Source organism: Diceros bicornis, chromosome 4, assembly GCF_020826845.1.
Source record: "Diceros bicornis minor isolate mBicDic1 chromosome 4, mDicBic1.mat.cur, whole genome shotgun sequence".
Classification (NCBI taxonomy): domain Eukaryota; kingdom Metazoa; phylum Chordata; class Mammalia; order Perissodactyla; family Rhinocerotidae; genus Diceros; species Diceros bicornis.
The window spans coordinates 98,718,998-98,740,522 of record NC_080743.1 but is presented as its reverse complement, the minus strand read 5'-3'; the positions used below and the strand labels follow the sequence as shown (position 1 = coordinate 98,740,522).

At 43.3% G+C, this 21,525-nt stretch overlaps 2 protein-coding genes across 8 annotated transcripts in view; one reads left to right on the top strand and one right to left on the bottom strand.

Moving 5' to 3' along the window:
• Positions 1-2,307, bottom strand: part of ILDR2 (immunoglobulin like domain containing receptor 2) — a 62,657-nt gene extending 60,350 nt beyond the window's left edge. For 3 of the 4 annotated variants that reach the window (XM_058540155.1, XM_058540154.1, XM_058540156.1), the window contains exon 1: positions 2,087-2,243. In XM_058540155.1, coding sequence (XP_058396138.1) covers positions 2,087-2,132 — 46 coding nt within the window. In that variant the 5' untranslated portion in view covers positions 2,133-2,243. Of the gene's footprint in view, positions 1-2,086 lie in introns of all 4 variants that reach the window. The other variant, XM_058540157.1, reaches the window with a different exon arrangement.
• A 13,621-nt stretch (positions 2,308-15,928) lies between these two features.
• MAEL (maelstrom spermatogenic transposon silencer) overlaps positions 15,929-21,525 on the top strand; it is a 28,063-nt gene continuing 22,466 nt past the window's right edge. The window contains exons 1-5 of one of the 4 annotated variants that reach the window (XM_058540165.1): positions 15,929-16,135; positions 16,389-16,478; positions 17,606-17,705; positions 18,647-18,802; positions 20,433-20,474. In XM_058540165.1, coding sequence (XP_058396148.1) covers positions 16,004-16,135; positions 16,389-16,478; positions 17,606-17,705; positions 18,647-18,802; positions 20,433-20,474 — 520 coding nt within the window. In that variant the 5' untranslated portion in view covers positions 15,929-16,003. Of the gene's footprint in view, positions 16,136-16,388; positions 16,479-16,532; positions 16,954-17,605; positions 17,706-18,646; positions 18,803-20,432; positions 20,475-21,525 lie in introns of those variants that run through there. The other 3 variants (XM_058540162.1, XM_058540163.1, XM_058540164.1) reach the window with 3 other exon arrangements.

Below are 21,525 nucleotides of genomic sequence, written 5' to 3'. Positions count from 1 at the left end.
CCAGCCTCACTTGCAGAGCACAGAAGCCCCAGCCCTCCGGCAGCTGAGATGTCCCTGATAACGGACCTGTTGCCTGCTCCCAGGCAGGGGCAGCCACTCCAGGTACAGATGGAAGAAGGCAGAGACAAAGCAGCACCTCCCCTCAAAACAAACACCCCTACAACAAAAAACCTAGAGGAGCAGCTTAGGAGAGTGCCAACAGGACTGGCCTGGGGTTTGGGAGAACTGGGTTCTAGTCCCTGCTCCATCACAGATTTGCTGTGTGCATATCGCCTCTCTGGGTCTCCATTTCTGCAAACTGAGAGGGCTGAATGAGATGGCCTGTGGTCCCTTTCCAGTGATATGATTCCATTTCACATGGCTGTTAGCCATATAGAGCAAGGGCTATCTCTTCCCCTTCTGCTCCACTCCCTGCAAATCCCCAGAGCGCTTTTCTTGGACACAGACCAGGGTGCTGGAAGGGCACCTCTGACTCAGGGACCCCTGCCCAGATGCCTGGCTGACTTCAGGGAGGTGGTGATACAGGCTCAAGGCCTAAGCTCCCCTCGAATATGATAACTGAAAAGAAGAGGCAAATTAAGGACGTTCAGAATCAGTGAGGGTGGCAGTGGAAGGCACTGGGAGGCCAGGGAGTGGGGAGGCATAGATCAGCCAAACCCTGAAATTAGATGATTCATATTTGAATAATGTGGGAGGGATGAACTCAGAGCAGCCAAGAAAAGTGGCCAGCTCTGCTGAGGGTGGCCCCCCAAACCTAAACCAGCAGAAGGCAAGAGCCAGTGTTGGGGCCCTGCATTTGGAAGAGGAAAAAAACTGAGGCAATCAATAATCTTATTCTGAAGCTAAGGGAAATAGGGTTTTTGCTCTTCTTCTTAAATGTATTTTATTCTCTTTCAATGACTTGCCTTAGATATTTTAAACTTGCTCCTCTTTTTCTACTGATTTGATTTTTCCAAATCTTCTGGTTGGTCCCCACAGGGGACAAAACTTCATTTTTTGGTGCTATTTTCTGTTTTCTCTCCTGCGCTTCACTGCCCGCATCCTGCCCTCACAACCTTTCAGATCCCTTGTTCCTTTCTTCCATCACTCTGTCTCCACCTGACTCCACCTTGCTTAGAATCATTGCCTCAGACACAGTCCCAGCTACCCAAACCTTCCTAACTGACACCCCCCACCCCCAAGCATGGCTACTTTGTGAACCTCTCAGGACTGGCCACCCTGCCTGGCCATCTGTCCCTCAACCATGCAGTAGCATCTTGTGGGACAATGTGTTAGGAACCAGAGCCTTTCCAGACCCCAGGAGAGTAGGGAGAAAGTTCACAAAAAGAGAGGCGAAATACGGAGGACCCAGCTAGAGGAGGTGACTCTAATGCTGGGGAGAAGCCCTACCTTCTTAATATCTCTGCAAATTCTCTTTATTGGAGGGAGGGAAACCTGATTATTAGGGGGAGGCAGGCTTTTCTTTTCTCACTATGGGACCACTCCCCAAATGGAACCAAATGAGCGAGAGCAGGGCCCTAAACTCCACAACCAGTTAAGCCTCCATCCCCATCTCCTTCCTCATCCCCGCTGCCCTGAGCTGCCCTGAACGGGAGCCACAAAGAGAACGTCCCTGGGTCTCTCAGCTTCTCTAGGGAAGGAATTGAGGAGACACTCCTCCACCCCCCACCTCCAGAAAACTATTCTCTTAATCAGTCTCCTCGGAGCTTTCATTTTTTCTAGCTAGGTTTTTCCCAGGACTCACAGCATTACAAACTCAGGATAAGACCGAGGAAGAACCGTTGTATGGAAGGGGGAACGCACATTCGGAAGAACAACCTAATATCTCGAGTGAGTCAAACACCTGCATTTTGATCCGTCTCACTTGTAATCGGGCTTCTCCCCCGCCTCCCCCATCATTCACACACACACACACACACACACTGCCCCCTCCCCCACTTCCCACCAGCCTGCTAAAGCGGCTTTAAATACAACCAGGGGGAAATGGGGGTGGGGGTGGGGGTGGGGGTGGGGGTGGGGTGGGGTGAGAACTACCACTACCGGAATATATATAAAGTTATTCGTCTCCGTAGAAAATGACTCTTACCTGTTAGCCAGAAAAAAGCAATCCACGCCAGCACGACCCTGTCCATTTTCCCCAACTTCCCATCCAGATGAAGGAGTGAGCAAAGTGGGGAATGGCAGAAACGGAAGCGTCTATGTAACCCAGTGCAGAGGCGGCGGCGCTGCGGCCGCGGGCGTGAACGGACACCCAGCGTCCCCGGGCGCCTTCCCCGCCGCCCCGGCGCCCCGCACGCCCAGGCAGCGCGGTGCGGGGCGAGCGCCTCCCGCTGCAGAGCCCGCCGCGCGGGGGAGCTCGGCCGCCGCCTCCCGCCCCGCCGCCGCCAAAGTTTCTGGGTCACGTGCGGGCGCCTGCGGCCGGAGGTCAGCCCGACTGACAAAGTGCACCCCGGAGAGGGGGCGCGGAGCCCGGAGCGGTCAGCGGGGCTGCTCCCTGGGAAGCCGGCGTTCGGGAACCCGAGCCAGACCGGGGGCTGGGGACGGAGGGGGGGGAGTTGACGTATGCCTGTGCCTACAGCCAACCCGAGCTGGGAGGGAGGGACGGAGCGCGGAGAGTGGGCACCTGCGGGGACTCGGCACAACTTCTGAGCAAGTCCTCTAGGCAAGGGTGTTTGCTTTGCTGTACCCCCGCCCCTCCGTCTGGCCCCTTGCTGACAGTGCAAGGAGCCGAGAGGCGCCGCAGCATTGGAAAAGGTAGGCGGGAATCCCGCGTCCTAACTTTGTCCTGTTAAAACGTTATGAGGTAGAATAAGGGCATACAGTTCTTTAATAGAAAATGTGTAAAACTAGAATGAAATAAGCATTATAACGGCTTACATTTGTCCGACACATCGCTTCTCGGCCTTTTGGCCAAGATCAAGTGTGTTTCTCCAGCACTTTACAGTTTGCAGGGCACGTTCACATGGATTATTTACATTTTTTAAACAGATCTGTCTCCTGTGTGTAGGAAAGGAGTCTAAATGTGTGTTGAGAGACAACTGAGAAACGTATGCTTTGTTTAACAAACGTATAGTAAGCATCTACTAGGTGCGAAGAACCAAGGCTACAAAGATGAATAAGACAGACTTCCTGCCCTTAAGGAGCCTCATCTTGGGTCCAGGAGAGGGAGGAAGATCAGACCATTAAACACAGAACACACATCCGTGGTAAAACGAGGCGAATTCAGTAATGGAGACATAGAGAAGGTGCCCTCGGAACATACAGGAAGGAGCGATTTAGTGGGGGGCAGCCCCCCAATAAAGAAGAGGTAACATCTCAATAGGCATTTGCAGAATGGGCTAGATTTGGGCTGTTCTGGGATTGGTGGTGGAAAGGGGACAGGGCAGGGGGAATTCTGGGCAGAGGAAAGAAAGGAGACAAGGCAGAAAGGTATCCAATTGCCTCTGAAAACCGTGGTTTTGAGGTTGAGGAGAGTTCCCGGAGACAAGGACTCCACACGCTTAGGAATGGATGTACTGTGAAACGGGAGTGAGACGCAAACATCAGATATGGCAAGAATAGGCTCTGGACAGTGAGTGGTCTTTTATGGCTGCCTGACATCTGAGTTCCTTTCTTATTTTTGAGGGATTCCAACTATGGAAGCCAAATAGTGTAGAGCCGCCTCCTTGACCACCACAGCTGGACTACAGGCCCAGGTCTCTCACTCAGAGCTTTTTGAATCTGGAGCAATTGAGGCAAGAAGCAGAGATGGTGGAGAATCCATCTTGCCACCAAGGGGCAGCGGCATCCAGTGTTCGGGGGCAGCAGTGGCCAAGGTCAGGCACCCTGCCCTGAGGTGTGATTTTGGCCATGGCTGGGGTTGCGTAGCCGCCTGGGTTCCAGCCCATTTTCTGTATCTGGCTCTTCAGCCTTCCTGCCCTGGGGATTCTGTGAGCCACCCAATATCCTCTCATAAATTCCCTCTTTGCTTATTTTGGCCAGAGATGATTTCTGATGCTTGCATTTAAGAACCCTGACTAATACACTCGCTGTGTGAGAGAAATTTGGAGGACTATTTCCTTTCATATACGAAGAAATAAAATAAAAATAAAGGAGGTACCTAACATTTGTGGGTTTCCTATTAGGTTCTAGGCACAGTCCTAGATGTTTTATAAGCTGTCTTATTTAATCCTAATGAGGAAACTCAGGCCCAGACAATTTAATTAACTTCTCTAAGATCAGGTAGCTAGTAAGTGGCAGAGGTAGGATTTGAACTGAGGTCTTTTGACTCCAAGGCCTATGTCCTTTACACCATAAAAGGGGCATCTAGACCAGAGAGTTGATATGATGATGTATTTTGCTCTGCCATTTACCCTGTATGTGTGCGTGTGTGTGTGCGCACGCACGCACACACGGGCATGGGCATACAGTGCACAAAAGAGTTTGACTATCTAGACATACATAACAATGGTATTTTATGCAAAACTTGAACATAAGAGCTGAGAAATTGGAAATGGGAGATGGACTGAGGGAAGGGAACCCAGATGTACATGGGGACTTGAAAGTGAATGTCCACAGAAGTGAGCTTCAAATGTGTGCTCAGAGTATGTGCCTGTGTGTATGTCAACAAGGAGTCAGGGCACTTGGGGAAGAGCTTATGCCAGAGTGAATCATAGGACGCAGGGGTCTTGTCCACCATCCTGGGAATTTGTTTTCTGTATAGCACCCTGCATGTCTGTCTTCTAGTTAGAGAGGTATGGTTGGTCCAGCCTACATCTTCCTGAGTGGGTGGGGCCCCGGGCCATCCCTAAGGAGATGCTAAACTGGACTAAATCACAGTGTGTGCCCCTCCTCAGTGTGCCTGTTATTAGCAAGATGATGGAGGGTTAAAAGGAACTTTAAGGCTACACCTAATGATTCAACACAGGCAGCCTAAGGGATGGAGGTAGAAGGAGGGCGGAACAATGTATTGTTTTGCTGCATTGAGGGTAGTAGCAGGGTAGGACACCAGAATCCTGGTGCTCTTCAAAGTGTGGTTTTTGAACCTCCAGTATCAGAATCACATTAAAGTGTTTGACTAAAATGCAGATTCCCAAGCTCTACTAAAAACTATGAGGTCAGAAACTCTGGGTGGGGCATGGAAATCTGCATTTTAACTGCCTTTCTCAAGTGTTTCTGAAGTACACTAATGTTTAAGAAGCACTACCTAATCACTTGTTTGTTATCCTGGGAAACTGGTGAGTTGGTGTTGGCGAATGAGCCTCACATTCAGATCCAGTTAAGCTCCAGTTGTCCATTTATTCTGGCCAAATAGGACAGGACCCCCATGGAGAGATTCATTCTTCACAGCCAAGGCAGGGTCTTGATCCTCAACACTTCAAACTCTCTGCTGCAGCCGGAGACAAACGTGTCAGAACATAGGCCTGTGAGGGACCAGAGCAGGATTCCCAGGGAGCCACAGCTGGAATTGTGTGCGATGGGGCCAGGGTGCAGACTAACAGGCTGCTGTGTTGAAGCTGCACGCTTTAGAACAGAATTAGGACATGGAGAAAAGAGAAGTGAAGCCCACAAGGAGACATGCTGGTAGCTGGTAGCAACCCCATGGTTATAAATGTAATGCAGCTGAATCCTCTTTAAAACATGATTTCATCACGGGCACACAGGCATGCATGCACATGAATCTTGCTTAACAGGTCTTTTTACAGCACACAGACAACATCACAATTCTTCTCCTCTCTGATCTTGACTTCCAGGAGGAATCTATGAGGTGTGTCTTTAAAGTAGATACTGTGGTTCTTATCTAAGTTTTGTTCATCTTTCCTTCCCTTGTGCTACCTTTTAGGTTTATCTTCTCCATCCCCCATATCTTCAAAATCACCTTCGATGAATTACGTTTAAAAAGCTAAATTAAAGCAAGAAACTAAAAAAGAAAAAAAAAAATACTGGAGACTCTAGGCACCCTATACTGGAAACTGGAAACATTTTCAATCTGGAAGCTCTTTCATATTGAGGAATAAATTGTTTCATTAAGAAAATGCTTTAAAGAAAGAAAATGCAAATGTAAAGTGCATGATGCCAAAAAATAAAAAAAGCTGTACTGCCAAGAACAGTGGTAAGTATATAACAAGTAAAAGATTGGCAGAATGTGCTGAAAATTCCATGGGCTTGAAGCAGATTTAACCCAAGAGCCTGCTGTCTCAGGCTTCAGATCAAACTGCGGGGGTGCAGGTGGCTGAGTTAGGTGCCCGTCTGCCTGCCTCATCCTGAGGCCAGACCCCGCCACCAGTAGGCGGCCTCTACCTGAGCTACCTCTATAATAATGCTTTCCCCGCAGAGGTCCATCCAAAGATAACGTGCAGAAAAAAGAGAAGAAAATTATAGAAGAGCATAAAATTATATTTAGAACATGGTCTCAAATATAGAAAATGCATTTAAAAGAGACAATGGAAACAACAAAAGAGTAACAATGGTTGTCTCTGGGTAGGCTTGTCATTTATTTATATTTTCTTCTTTATAATTTTCTATATGTTCCAATATTTCTACAAAGTAGGAAAAGTTGCTGGACAAAAGCTGCAGCTGTGCCACAGTTTACTCAGTCTCTGGGACATCCCTGGAGGAAGGAGAGAGGCACAAAGAAGGGGTGACAGGTGTTTTGTCAGGCCTGTATTTTTAGCCAGATATGAAGCCCCCAAATGTACACTTGCTCTCATTCTGTCTCAATCGTGAGCAGTTAATCAACTTAATTCTGAGCAGTTGAAGCCCTGGGAGCCCTTACTGACTGATAGTTCAACCTATAATTTCTTTGTGAGTTACAGAGCCAGAGATGGAGTAAGGCTGCTTCCCTTTTGGCAGTCCTGTCGCTGGTTTTTGCTTTTGTTTCTGTTTTCGTTTCAGTGTTAGCATCCTTTGGAGACCAGAACCGCATTGGCAGCCCCCAAAACGAGCTGCAGAGCAGATTCCAGTAGTAAAGCAGCATCCTTCAGCCCAAAGGGGGAAAGATGAAAGGGGCCTGGCTTCTTGTATTTTATCATGGCCTTAGGCACTAGGTCTTTGTGATTAAGCCAGAAGATTGCTTCTCAGCCCCAACCCTTCTCCTTGAGGCCTTCTCCTCTGGCAGAGGTCAAAGATGGCACCTAAGGGAGGGAAGTGAGCCAGAACAAGTATGTCATCGCTGACCTCACCCAGAAAATGGGCAGGGAAGGGAGCTGGAAGAAGGCAGAACACTGAGCATCAGGAAAGGAAGCTGCTCAAACGAGAGAAGGTCCTTCGTGGGCTCTTGAAAGCCAGTGTTCAAGAACAGCAGCAGCCTTGACCTTTGTGTCGGAGTTGCGGGGTGAGGCTCTCTCATAGACGTGTTCATTCTGTACCTCTGCCCCAATTCTGAGTGGTGCCTTCCACATAGAGATGATCAATATGTATTTGTCTAATTAATTACAAACTGTTCCAGGGTATCCTTCCCTTTTCCTCATCTTGTCTTCTTCTCTCTTCCCTGAATTCATTCATTTATTCTACTTGCATTTAGTGAGCACCTACCGTACTCTAGACACTATGCTGTCGAGAAACTCCAAATCAATAGGAATTCAAAGATAAATCAGTCACAGCCCTCGTGTCACAGAGCTTACAGCTGAGGTGTAGCTATGTGTGTGTATTGGGGTGGGGGAGAGACAGATGTCTGGTCTTTACATGTGACAGTGTGACAGGCCTATGTTAGGACATGTAACAGGTATGGGGGGAACAAAGGGAGAGGAGTGAACTACCCATCAGGAGTGCTGATCAGACATCTCTTCATGAAAAGGTGACCCCTGAGCTAAGTCTCAAACATGATCTGGGCAGAATTTCTAAAAGCAGAGATGGAGCAGGAGGTAGTGCAGATGCACAAGCAGCAGGGAGAGGTGAGAGAGGGGCCTGCTGCCTGGAGGACAGCTTCACAAAGGGCAGAGTCAGCAATAAGGCTGGAAAGGTAGGCAGAGGTTTCCGCAAGGGGAACCAGGCTACCAGGTCTAAACTTAATTCCACAGGCAATGGACCACCCATAAGGATTTCTAAGCATAAGAACAAGATCGGACCTGTGTTTCAGCCAAGTTGTTCTGGTCACAGGGTGTAGGATGGGAATTGGTGGGAAGAGAGGCAACAAGCAGAGGCCTCTTCCATGTGAGAGCTCATTACCAGAGCCCAAGAAGGAACAAGCACCAAAACTAGGCTATAGGGCAGCAGGAATGGGAAGCAAACAACAAGTAAGAGAGACACCGCAGGGAGACACAAGGGGTGGAATCCCCATGACCTGACAAGAGGTTGCATGTGTATAGACTGAGCAAGCAGGAGGAATCAACCAGACTTCAGGTTAAGTTACTCAAGAATGTGGTTGTGCATTCAGGCAATATCTAGAGATGATGGGGAACTTGGAAATCCTCCTTTTTGGTTTGGCAAAACATCATGTAATAAACATTCTTAAGCATCTATAATGGACAGTTTGGAATAAGAGTGTTAAAGAAGCATGGATCTCATAGAGGTCATAGCCCTCATGGGCTGTGTGGCCTAGGGAAGTCGCTTTACCACTCGAAGCCTCAATTTCCCATTCTGCAAAATGAGGATGATCATAGAATCTATTTTACAGGGTTGTTGTGAACAGAAGAGATGAGACAACTGTTGTGCAGTGTTTAGCAGAGAGGCTGACAGAGTAGCTTTTAGAATGCTGGCTATTATTACTATTATTATTAGCACAGGTTGGAGGATGCACTCTGAACAATATCAGGGCCTTAACTTAAACCAGCATCAGGGAAAAACTAGCATTAGGAAAACATTTACCTAAAATGCTGTGTCTTCTTGGGTGGTTTTCATAACACTCACTCAGCTGAAAATCACACCTCATACTTCATGTAAAAAAAAAAAAGAAGTCATCCAAATCTCCAAAGGCTTCTCACCCATTTAGAATGAAATTCAAAGTCCTTATGGTGGCCTTGTAAGCCTCATATGCTTTGGCCCTAGCTCCCTCTCCAATACCCTCTCTACTTTCCCCCTCGCTCACTTCGCTGCAGCCAGACTTGCTCTGCTGTTCCTCAAACATGCCCATCAAGTGCCTACCTTGGAGTCTTTGCACTTGCCATCCCCTGTGTCTGGAATGCTCTTTGCCTGACATCTTGATTCTCTGCCTCACTTCCAGTGTTTGCTTAAATTTCATTTCCTCGTATAGGGCCTTTTCTGACCACCCTAAAATTGCCCCCTACATCACTCCCTATGCCCTTATCCTGCATTATTTTTCTTCATTGGTTTTATTGTCCAATAAGTTTTTCAGACATCTTATGATATATATAATTATTTATTTCTTTACTGCCTACCTTCCTCACTATAAGTTTTGTTCTGTTGAACTTATTATTGTGCCTAAAGTAGAGCCTGGTACTTGGTGGATTCTTAATAAATATTTGTTGAATGAATGAAGCACTTCCTCTTGGAAACACTTCTCTGGTTTCCTCTGGTTCCCCTGGTTTTCTCCGTGCTTCTGCTGACATTCCTTCTACGTCACCTTCACTGGGTTTCCCTTTTCTAACTGACTTCTGAATGCTGGTGTTCCTCAAGACTCCATCCTTCATCCTTCTTTCTCTCTTCACTCTCACCCTAGGTGATCTCATCCATTTCTATGAATTTAAATACCATCTTTACGCGGCTTACTTCCAAATTTCATCTCTAGCCCAGAACTCCAGACTTAGACGGCCAATTGTCTAATTGACATCTCCACCTGAATGTATAATAGGCATTTCAAATTAGCAATCCATAACTGAATTCTTGGTCCCCGTGCCATGCACACCCCAACCAAAACCTGCCACCCTCTAGAATTTCTGAATAGGAAGATAAATCTGGTGGGAAAGAGGGAAAAACTGTTCTACTTATGTGAGGAGCAGGTAATAGAAATTATGGGGAGTGTTGGGCTCTCTTTGGCACTAGTATTATCCTCCCTCCCGTCCTTTTTATTTTAGAAAAAGACTCCACTTGCCACTGGGTTACTCAAATCAAAACCCTAGGATTCCTCCCTTTCTCTCACTTCTACATCCAATCCATGAGCTAGTTCTGTCTTTCCACAAAGTACAACTTGAAGCCATCCTCTCTTTTCAATGTCTGCTGCTGCTTCTGTGTTCTATGTCATCATCATCTCTCACAGAAACTCCTGAATGGGCCTCCTAACTCACCTCCCCAGGCCCATTCTTGCTGCTTTGAACCTATTCTCCAAAGAGCATCAAGACTGATCTTCTTAAACTGTAAACCATATCATAACATGTTTTTGAAAACCCTTAAATGACCACCCACATACTTACAGTAGTACTTGAACCCCTGACACTGGCTGTGTCCAAATCGCTGCTGCTCACTCCACTTTCAGCATGTACCATTCTCCACCTGACTGGATACACTACAACCAGTCTTCCCTCTGTACTGAGGCTACGCCAAGCTCTTGATCATCTGAGGCCTCTACGTATGCTGTTCACTCTGTCTGGAATGCTCCTCTTTCAATTCTTCACATGACTAGCTCCTTTCCTTTGCTATCCTTTCTCATTTTAAATGGCACCTTCTTGGAAAGGTTTGCCCTGATCACCTATCTAAAAATTTAGCAGTTAAATCTAAATACTGTTTTAAAATGTTAAAATAAGATAAAGCAATCTTGGCCAAAATGGAGTTACAGGGAATGAATTTATCCAGCAGCCTCAAACAACTAAAAACTAGTCAAAATATATGAAACAATGTGTTTAGACACTGGACATCAGAGAGCGAGGTGAAATCCCTGAAACAACAGAAACAAACAAGGCAAGGCCTGTGATTGCTGCAGGTTGCTGCCTGGAGAGAGTACGCAGAAGGCAGCATCAAGAGGGGTAACCTAGGCAGAGCCCCGTGGTCTCCCTGGGTTGAGGAGATGCAGTTGGGGGTCTAGGTAGGCCATGGTGGCTAAGTTCGCAGGGCAGAGTACCAGAAAAGAGAGAGAAGCACAAGGAAAGAGCTCTGGAAATGTGCTGAGGATCTCCACTGAAGCTCCGACAGAATACTGATCAGTGCTGTGTGGGAGGAAACTACACAGCACCAGGGAGAGAACAACCTGAAAGGATTAGAAGGAACAACCCCTGAAATTTACACAGGGCTAAATATAGTTGTGTCTTCACCAGCCAAAGTGGAAAAACCTCCAAATTTGTGGGTTGTCAGGCAGGGTACTCAGAAGGGTCTTATATCAGCAGAGGAGAAAATTAGTCCTAAAGGTTGCTCTGATTCCAAATAACAAAGCATAAAAGCAAGCCTCAAAAGGAGAAGAAACTAGACTCAGACTGTTTCCAAGCAACATAACTCTGTCCCAGAACAAAGTACAAGAATATTTGTAAGAATGTAAAAATATGGTGCATTCAACAGGATAAAACTTATGACTGTAATCCAATGAAATATTACCAGGCTTGCAAAGAAGTAGGACAATACAACCCATAATAAGGAGAAAAATCAATCAGTAGAAACAGACCCAGAAATGACATAGATGATGGAATAAGTAGACAAGGACATTTAATATTATTATAACTATATTCCTATTATAACCACATTCCATGTTAAAGAAGGTAGAGGAAAGATAGATCATGTTAAGTAGAACTATGGAAGATATTAAAAAGATTCAAATCAAATTCTAGAGATAAAAACTAAATGATCTGATACAAAAAATACACTGGATGGGATTAATAGCAGATTAGACATTTGGAAGAAAGGAGTAGGAAACATGAAGAAATAGAAATAGAAACTGCAAAATGAAACACAGTTTAAAAAGGCCAAAGGAGTGGGCCAGCCCGTGGCTTAGCGGTTAGGTGCACGCACTCCGCTGCTGGCGGCCCGGGTTCGGATCCCAGGTGCGCACCGATGCACCGCTTGTCCGGCCATGCTGAGGCTGCGTCCCACATGCAGCAACTAGAAGGATGTGCAGCTATGACATACAACTATCTACTGGGGCTTTTGGGGGAAAAAAATAAAAAACAATAAAAAGGCCAAAGGAGAAAATGAGCAGAGCATCAGTGAACTGTGGATAACTTCAGGCAGCCTGAGGGGGTGGTGAGGAAACTTTTGGGAGTGGATATGTTCATTATCTTGATGGTGGTGATGGTTTCACAGCTGTAGTACACATGTTACAGCTCATCAAATTGTATGCTTTAGATATATTCAATTTATTGTACTTCAATCATGTCTCAACATTGTTATAAAAAAGCAGTCTGGAACTAAAATCCTAAATGATATCACCATGGAAAATGGAAGCGGGATGGTGGAGGAATGGATTGGGAGACTAAGAAGGGGGAAGCAATAATTTTTTAAGCTTCTTCTATTTGGCAAGAGTGAGTATAAATACTGATTAATGTATAAATTGTTATATAAATATGTTTTAAAACATATCTTAAAAATTTATAGGTAGCCACTGAATGAAGCAAAGTAGAATATATAACTTGAAACTAGCAGAAGAGAAAATAGAGCAAAAAAAACTGATCAGTCCAACTAAAGCAGAAAAAGGAAAAATAAGATAGTAAACAGAAATTGAAAATAATTGAATGAAGCTTTTTATTCAAGAAACTAGAAAATGAACCACAAAATAGCCTGAAGTAAGTAGAAAGAGGGAATTCATAAACTTAAAGCAGAAAGGAAAAGGAAAACTGTCAAGTTCATCAATAAGCCAAAATCTGTTTTTTTTTTAAAAGATCAGTAAAATGAACTTTGGCAAGTATTAAGGGGAAAAAAAGACAGGAGGTATAAATAACATTGGAACAAAAAGAGGAGACAATATTAGAATATATTTTTTAAATTACAAGCAAATATTATAATTATTTTTATGCCAATAAATTTTTGTTTTTTAAATCACCTTTATTGAGGTATAATTTACACACAATAAAATGCACACTTTTTTGTGTGTGTGTGTTTGTGAGAGGAAGATCAGCCCCGAGCTAACATCTGATGCCAATCCTCCTCTTTTTTTCTGAGGAAGACTGGCCCTGAGCTAAGGTCCGTGCCCATCTTCCTCCACTTTATATGGGATGCTGCCACAGCATGGCTCGACAAGCGGTGTGTCGGTGCGCGCCCAGGATCCGAACTGGTGAACCCCGGGCCGCCGCCGTGGAGCTCATGCACTTAACCGCTTGCGCCACTGGGCCGGCCCCAATGCACACATTTTAAGTTTATAATTTGAGGAGTTTTGACAACTATATACCACTTGTAACTACCGCTACAATCAAGGTATAGAATATTTCTGCCAATTCAGAAAGTTCCCTGTGTCAGTTCTCAGTCAATCTCCTCCTCCTACCTCTTGGCCCCGGGTAAATGCTGATCTGATTTCCATAACTATAGTTTTGCCTTTTCTCAGGTTCTGTATAAATTGAATCATATAGTACACACTCTTTTATGTATGCCTTTTTCCAACTAAAAAAATTGTCTTGAAATTCATCCGTGTTGAATATCAATAGTTCATTCCATTTCATTCTTCAGTAGCAGTCTACTATGAATATACCACAATTTGTTTATCCGTTCTTCAGTTCATGAACATTTGGGTTGTCTGGGTTGGCTTCTTCTAAGTAGAGCTCCTATGAAAATCCATATACAAGTCTTTGTGTGGATATATATTTTCATTTCTCCTAAATGAGTGGAATTTCTAGCTCCTATGGTAAGCACACATTTAACTTTATAAGAAACCGTCATGCAATTGTCCCACCAATAATGTATGAAAGTTCTAGTTGCTTCACATCCTCACCAACATTTTATACCAATATATTTGAAAACCTAAATTAAATAGACAATTTTCTAAAAAGATATAAATTACCAAAATTGGCTGAAGGAAAACTGGGAAAGCTGAAAAGACTAATAACCATACAAAATATTGAAATGGTAATCAAAGTGTTATCGAACCAAGTGGGCTCACCTCCTGGTGAGTTAAATAAGACTCTACACAAGTGGAAGTTGTCTTACAAAATAAAGTGTATTTGCAGCAAATAGGAGGCCATGAGGAATCATTTCCAGAGTTATGGCATCTGAGAACAAAGGGAAGCAAGAACTTTTATTTTGGTTGGGGAATGAATATTCAAAAGGAAGAGGCGAGTATTCCCTTGCACAGGCTCAGTTGGAAAACATGCTTCCACATAATGAGGCCTAAGCTCCTCCTGGAGAGATCTTTGCGTTAAAAATAAGGCAAAGGTCATGGGCATAGCTCTTGTGGTGAGGCTTGGTCAGTTTCAGGATATCTGGTGGTTATATCTCCTTAACATACAAAAGGAAAAGAAACAACTTGGAAAAACAGTTGATTGCTTCCAAACCTACCTTTGAGTTTCTCGAGGCACCTAGTCGGTGACAAAAGGTCCTCCCTCTTCTCCACAGATAATACTAGGAGCAAAAAGTTTTACTAGTAAGTTCTACCAAACTATCAAGGAACAGATAATTCCCACTTATTGTTCAATGTGAACAGAGAAAAAGATGGCAATTCATTTTTATGAGGCTATCACAACACTGATACCAACATTTTATAAGGATATCACAAAAATATCCATAATTCAATATCTCTCCAATCAAGGAAGCAAAAATTCTATATTAAAAATGCTTAAAAAAATAAGCAATGGCTCATGATCAAGAAGAGGTTATACTAGGAATGGTACAATCCTTCAACATTAGAAAGATCTAACAATATCATTTATTAACAAATTAAAGGATAAAACCATATGGCCAGGGTCCTGCCCCACGTCTTAGTGGTTAAGTGCGCGCTCTCCGCTACTGGTGGCCCGGGTTCGGATCCAGGGCACACACCACCGCACCGCTTCTCCGGCCATGCTGAGGCTGCGTCCCACATACAGCAACTAGAAGGATGTGCAACTATGACATACAACTATCTACTGGGGCTTTGGGGAAAAAAAGGAGGAGAATTGGCAATAGATGTTAGCTCAGAGCCGGTCTTCCTCAGCAAAAAGAGGATTAGCATGGATGTTAGCTCAGGGCTAATCTTCCTCACAAAAAACAAAAACAAAAACCATATGGTCATGTGAAAAGATACACAAAAAGCATTTAATTTTTTATCTCTCTCTTGATTTTAAAACATATGTATATAACATTTATATACATACTTAATAAACTGAACACAGAAGGGAATTTCTCTGGGAAGCATGTATAACTAGAAAATCCAAGAGAATCAACTGTCACTATTTGAACCAATTTAAGAGTTCAGCAGGGTGACTAAATACACAAGATTAACATTAAATCAATACACACCAGGAGTAATCAATTAAAAAATATAAAGGAAAAAAGAAAGTTTTCCTAATAGTTCCAAATATAGTCTAAGAATACAACTAACAAAAAATGAACCAGACCTTAATACGGAAATTTATAAAACTTTATTCAGGGACATTATTTTAAATCTCAGCCTCTGACTGTATGTGTTTCCTTCCTAACACTTATTAAAAGCTGCATTTTTAAAAACCATATTCTTTTCAACAATAATTAATGTTACTTAAAAATGGAGAAAAACAAAACAAAACCCTCTGGGTTGATTCACTTATTTTTGTCATCTTCTCCCCTACCAGATTGTAAACTTCTTGAGGGAAAAGATCTTGTTGTGTTCCTCACTGGGTTCCCACCCAATGCCTTTCACAGTGCTTGGCACACAGTACGCCCCTTACAGTAGTAAAACATGGAAGAACTTGAAGCACTCACTGATCCTCTTTCTACCTACTTTGACGCATACTACGCAATAATGTACCGAAATTGCTCCAAGCCTTCCACGTGACAACACCCCTCATCCCAGCCAATCACAATGCTTCGCACCTGCGAAGGCGCTCCCCTCCACCCCGCGCCCACTGCCGCACCAGCGGAATCTTCCGCTCTCGGGCTGTCTCCTAGCGGGGCCAATGCAGCTGCGCGCTGCGCCCTGATTGGCTGAGAGCTGTGGGCCCGCGCGCGCGCAGGCGCGGCTTCTGTTACTAAGGGCGGGAGCCCGGCGAGGGCGCCGGCGGGTGGTGCAGTGCCGGGCCTGCGTCGACGTCTGAGCACGCTTGCCATGCCGAACCGCAAGGCTAGCCGTAATGCCTACTATTTCTTCGTGCAGGAGAAGATCCCCGAACTCCGGGGCCGAGGCCTGCCCGTGGCTCGCGTGGCCGATGCCATTCCCTACTGCTCTGCTGATTGGGCGGTAGGCTGGAGGGGGTGGGTGAGGGGCTGGGCAGTTGGGCAAGTGGGAGGGCGAGGCGGGAGCGAACGAAGCCACCAGGCGGCCGGTGACCCCTTGGCCCCTGCTTGAGGGAGAGGGAAGCCCTTGTGGCCGGCCCGGCGCAAACCGCCTCCCCAGCTGCCGTCCTGGAGTGTCCAGGCGTCTACCTCCGGGGCCAGGGCGCTCCGTCCTCACTGCTGCTGCTTCTCTTGTCTCCCCCTTTCGGCTCTCCTAGCTCCTGAGGGAGGAAGAAAAGGAGAAATACGCAGAAATGGCGCGAGAATGGAGGGCCGCCCAGGGAAAGGACTCTAGGCCTGAGAAGCAGGTAAAGTTAGCCAGAGAGGAGCAGCACCCCCCCTCGCACGTGGGCATGTTTGGCAAATGCTGGATGAGTGAGTGGGGAGTGTTGAGGGGGGACTCCTGGGTGATTTGGGTTAGTGCAAAAGAAGTTGTTCATTTTCTGCCTGGCGTCAGAACACCTGTTAAAAAATCAGCAGGCTCCATAACTAGGGGACCCATTGGTATCGCTTGTTGGTGAAAGGCCAGGGAAGTCCCTATTAGAAAACCTGCAGTCAATAAACCATGATTAGCAGTGGGGGCATTGGTGTTCAGGGTATCAGATGACCTCTAAGGGTCCTTCTCAACTCCTTTATGATTAAAAAACCCTTTTTTCGGATATTCAACGTTAGTTTGGCCCGTTCGGTCTTTTTAAATGATACCTGGAACCAAGCTAGCTGCTATGTTTAAAATATTGGAATAACAAGACTTGCAGATGTTGGTGAATGTTATATGCTTTACAGGTAAGAGTTGGATAAAGTTTATTGGGTAAAGTTTATTGGGGTAAATTTCTGTGTAAATAGAATGTTAAAGTACTGAATAAAATTTGTTTTCTTGCTGACTTGTATCAAGAAAACGCAGCGTAAGTGGAGGTTTTCCCTTCCTTCTGTGTTCTATCATTCTCCTATAGTAAAATTCCATTCTCATCTTAAACTGGCCACATGAGATTGAAATTCGAGAGAGCTTTGCTTGCTTTAGATTTGGGAGATTTTTATTTTGTGGATTTATGTTTGAGGAGAAGCTCTAATCAGCTGAATTTGTACTTGTACTTGTGAGCCTTGATTTTTTTTTTTCTTACTACAATTTCTTATAAGACATTTGTCTTCAAAATGTAAGCCATGTTGTATATATACTTCATTGAGATTTGGAGTCAGCAATAGTTGAATTGGTTATTTACCACTCACCTTTTGATTCAGAGTATTTATAGATTTTGCTATTGTCTGCCTTGTGGTGTTGGTGTCATTGGCAAATATGTCTCTCTACTCGTTGGATTCGTTGGCTAGGTAATAATCTGTGGGCTGTTTTGCAGTTATTTTGCTAATTTAAGTATAGTATCTGGTATACAGTGCCCAGCAAGAGTTTAAGTATGTGGTCAATCATTCTCTTCCTCTTTAGAAACCTGTTTCCACCCCACTGAGGAGGCCAGACATGCTTGTACCAAACCAGAATGTTTCACCCCCAGATATGTCAAGTTTGTCTCTAAAGAGTGACCAAGGTAGAGTAATCCTGAAATGTTTTATTTAGGTAAATTTGGGTGCTCAAAACACAATGATATATTGATGAGTGAATATGTGTTTTTTTTGATCCTGCATTTCAAAGTAATTGACTACAAGTGTTCAAATATGATGGTGCTAAAGTTGTAAAAGATCAGGTAGTTTACATTTATTGAAATAACACTGGAGAGTTATTTTACAAAGATCTGGTCTCAATTTCTACCACTTCATATGTTTTTAAATATACTTTTTAGATGTAAGTGTTTATAGCAAGACACTTAAATACATTTAAGTTATAAAGCTAAAGATGAATTACTGAACTAGCCTAGAAAAGAACATACCTAATAAGAGTCCTTGTTATTCCTTATGACCGTTTTTATTAATTGGGTTCTGACTTTGTTTAAGATTAATAAATTTTTAACAGTCTTAAATGTGGCCGGTCCTCATACATGGACCCTTTTCACAGTCTCACATTTCTTTCTTCCTTTAGAGAAATTATAGGTGGTCTTGTGTATATTAGTAAAAAGTAAGCAAAGAGGGAATTAAATTGTCCATAGTTTATATCAGAGTTTTTCTACACTGATTCCGCCTGGCTTATTTCTCAAACCTTTATATTTGTTGAATATGGGTTACAGCTTTTTTTAAGTCATTCCTGAGATTCAAGGCTTATGAATAGCTCAATTATGTAGAGCTGGCTGTAAGTTTGAATGATTTTGTGGCTTCATGCAAAGAGTGGTTTACTACTGTACTTTAATCCTTCATAAGTATAATTATCAAAATTTTGATTTGTTTATCTGGTACACCTGATTAGTTTTCTCTTTTCCAGCCCATTTAGGAATATAGAACACAAGGAAAATTGTTCTAAAACTTTTGTTTTGTAGAAGGGGTAAATTTTGAGACACTCATCTGTTCGTTTTGTCTTTTGATTTTTTTTTTTTTTTAGCTCTCCTTGGAGGCATTTTTTATTTTTTGAACATTTTTAGCCATGGCGAGCTACCTCCTCATTGTGAACAGCGCTTTCTCCCTTGTGAAATAGGCTGTGTTAAATATTCTCTCCAAGAAGGTATTATGGCAGATTTCCACAGTTTTATAAATCCTGGTAAGTAGCCAGAGAGAGTAGATGCTAGATTTTTATTTAAAAGTATGTTTTTTATGTTGACTTTATTAGATAATAGTATCTGTTTTCTTAAAAGATGATACACAGCTGAGTTCTTATAACAAGACTTCATAATAATTAGTTGAAAAACTGTTAAGAATTAGGTGTTGACACAAGATTTTTGGCTTTTAACCTCAAGCATTAGAGTTGGGTGAATAGATTGCCTGAAAAATGGGTAGCCTGCTATTTGCTTACCTGCAGCCTTACATCTTGGAATTTTCTAAAAGCGTTTTATATCTTTGCTCTTTTCTTTCTGTATCCCACCCTTCACCTCAGCAGTCACTAGTTTTTAACCTGCTGTTGCTTTGTAACCTTGAGCAAAATACAGTTGTCCCTTGGTATCTGCAAGAGATTGGTTCTAGGCCCCCCTCCCCCAGAAACCAAAATTTGAGGATGGTCAAGTCTCTTATATAAAATGGCGTAGTACAGTAAATACAGTCAGCCCTCCGTATCTGTGGAATTTCAATACATCATTGAATCCATGGATGCGAAATCTCCGGATACAGAGGGCCAACTGTGCTTAACCTTTCTGAACCTATTAGCTGGTCTGTAAAGTGGGGATAATGCCTACTGGAGGGCTGCTCTAAGGAATACATGAGAAGATATGGAAATAACTTAATACTTATTAGGCTCTCAGATGTTCTCAATATCTCTTCTGCCAGCATTCCACCCCATCAAAAGGAATTAGTTATAAAGATGTAGGATTCAGTTTAGTTCCCAAAAGGATAGATAGTAGTTAAGGGAACACTATACCTTTAAAGGCAAGCAGGAGAAATATATAGGGAGAAAAGTAAGGGAGAAGAGGTTGGGGAAAGGAGAACTTCATCTTCAGTTTGGTCTGTTGCTTTAAAATTCAGTAGGACAAACCAGCCCTTTTCCTTATTTTTAGGTGACAGAAAAACAAATCATTCTTCTCACAGTTGTGAATTGCTGCTTAGGACAAGTCAAATAACTAGTTTTTTGTGTGGTTGTAAAACATTAAAAACACAGAATTTGGAGACTTTTTTTCCCTCTGAAGAATATATACATATCTTGCTGTATCAAGGGCCTCATGAACCAGTGGGGCCCATTCATGGAGCCCTAAGACTCCTTTAGCCCAAGTTTTCTTTACCTAGTACTTCTTTCTCTGTAAGGAATAACTTTTTTATTTTGGTGAGGAAGATGTCCCTGAGCTAACATCCATGCCCGTCTTCCTCTATTTTGTATGTGGGACGCTGCCACAGCATGGCTTGATGAGCAGTGTGTAGGTCTGTGCCTAGGATCTGAACCTGCAAACCCCAGGCCACCGAAGCAGAGCATGCCAACTTAACCACTATGCCACCGGGCTGGCCCCAGGAATAGCTTTTTAAAGTGGCTTAGACAATATACCAAAATTCTTTGATTGTCATCATACCTTTGGTTTAAAATTAAAAACCACTATGAAAGTTGAATCTTTTATATTTTCACATGGCCATGACAATTACCTACCTAACTATGTTATGACTTGGCCATCTTATTAAATATTACTATAGCACAGCCAGAGAGCTTCCAGATTTCTGCTTCTCTCAACAAAATAATTTATTTTGTGTTATAGGTGAAATTCCACGAGGATTTCGGTTTCATTGTCAGACTGCAAGTAAGTATTAAGGAATGGGGTATAATATAGGCATTGACTGTGTGTGTACCTGTACCTGGTTAAGACTTACTGCTTTAAACAGACACATAAAACATAAGTTGGGGTAAGAATCACCTTAAGTTATTGTTGGAGAATCTTCATAGAAGTGGTAGATGGTGTATGTGATCCTTAAAAACTTTAAACTTGTATAGACTTGTAGCATAATATCTCTTTTCCTTTATGAGAAGTGGGATTTTATTTTCTGCATATATCCTTTGGCCTCAAGATCAGCTGCTTTTACTGGCCAGTTACTTAGGTAAGTCTTTTAGAGGTATCAGATTATCTAGGTTTAGGGCCATTTACAGGGATGTCCATTCAAAATTAAGAAAAGTTGATGCTTCAAAAATAATAGAATGATAGTGTCAAACAGCTCTGAAGTAATTTTTTAGATGAGGAAAACAGGTTTTTATTTTAATGTATTTTGCAACCAAAGGACATGACTATGTATATCCTACTATGTGCCAGATGCTTATTTGTGAGAGTGCCACTGGCTTGTTATTTTAGTTCTGATAATTTTTTTAAAAAATATTTTTTAAAGGCTTATTTTTACAAGCTTTTCAAATTAACCAGTTTAACAGAAAGTGTGATTCTAAAACCCATTCAAGAGTCTAGGAATGTTTTCTTAATTTATTATTCAAACTAATTAAAACTGAACACAGTGTTTTTCATTCAGGAAACAAGACCTTTGGAGCTGACCAATTTAAGCATGTCTCAAATTGCTAATTTGATAACCCTGGGAAATGTGCCAGTTAAATAAGATAAATGACTGTGTTAGAGTGACCGATGTCGACGTAGTGACTAAAAATGCCTGTGCTGGTGTAATCCAGCTTGATGCTTAGGGAAAGACCATGTTTCATACAGTAACAGCCTGAAGCACATTTACATGTGGACTTCATCAGTTTGAGAAGTGGCTAAGGAATGTGCGTGTAGATCTTTCAAATGCTCCTGTGCTGTCTGGCCTTTTATGAAGTATATGTAGGTGAAATCCAGTGAATGCTTCAAGGACATGGGT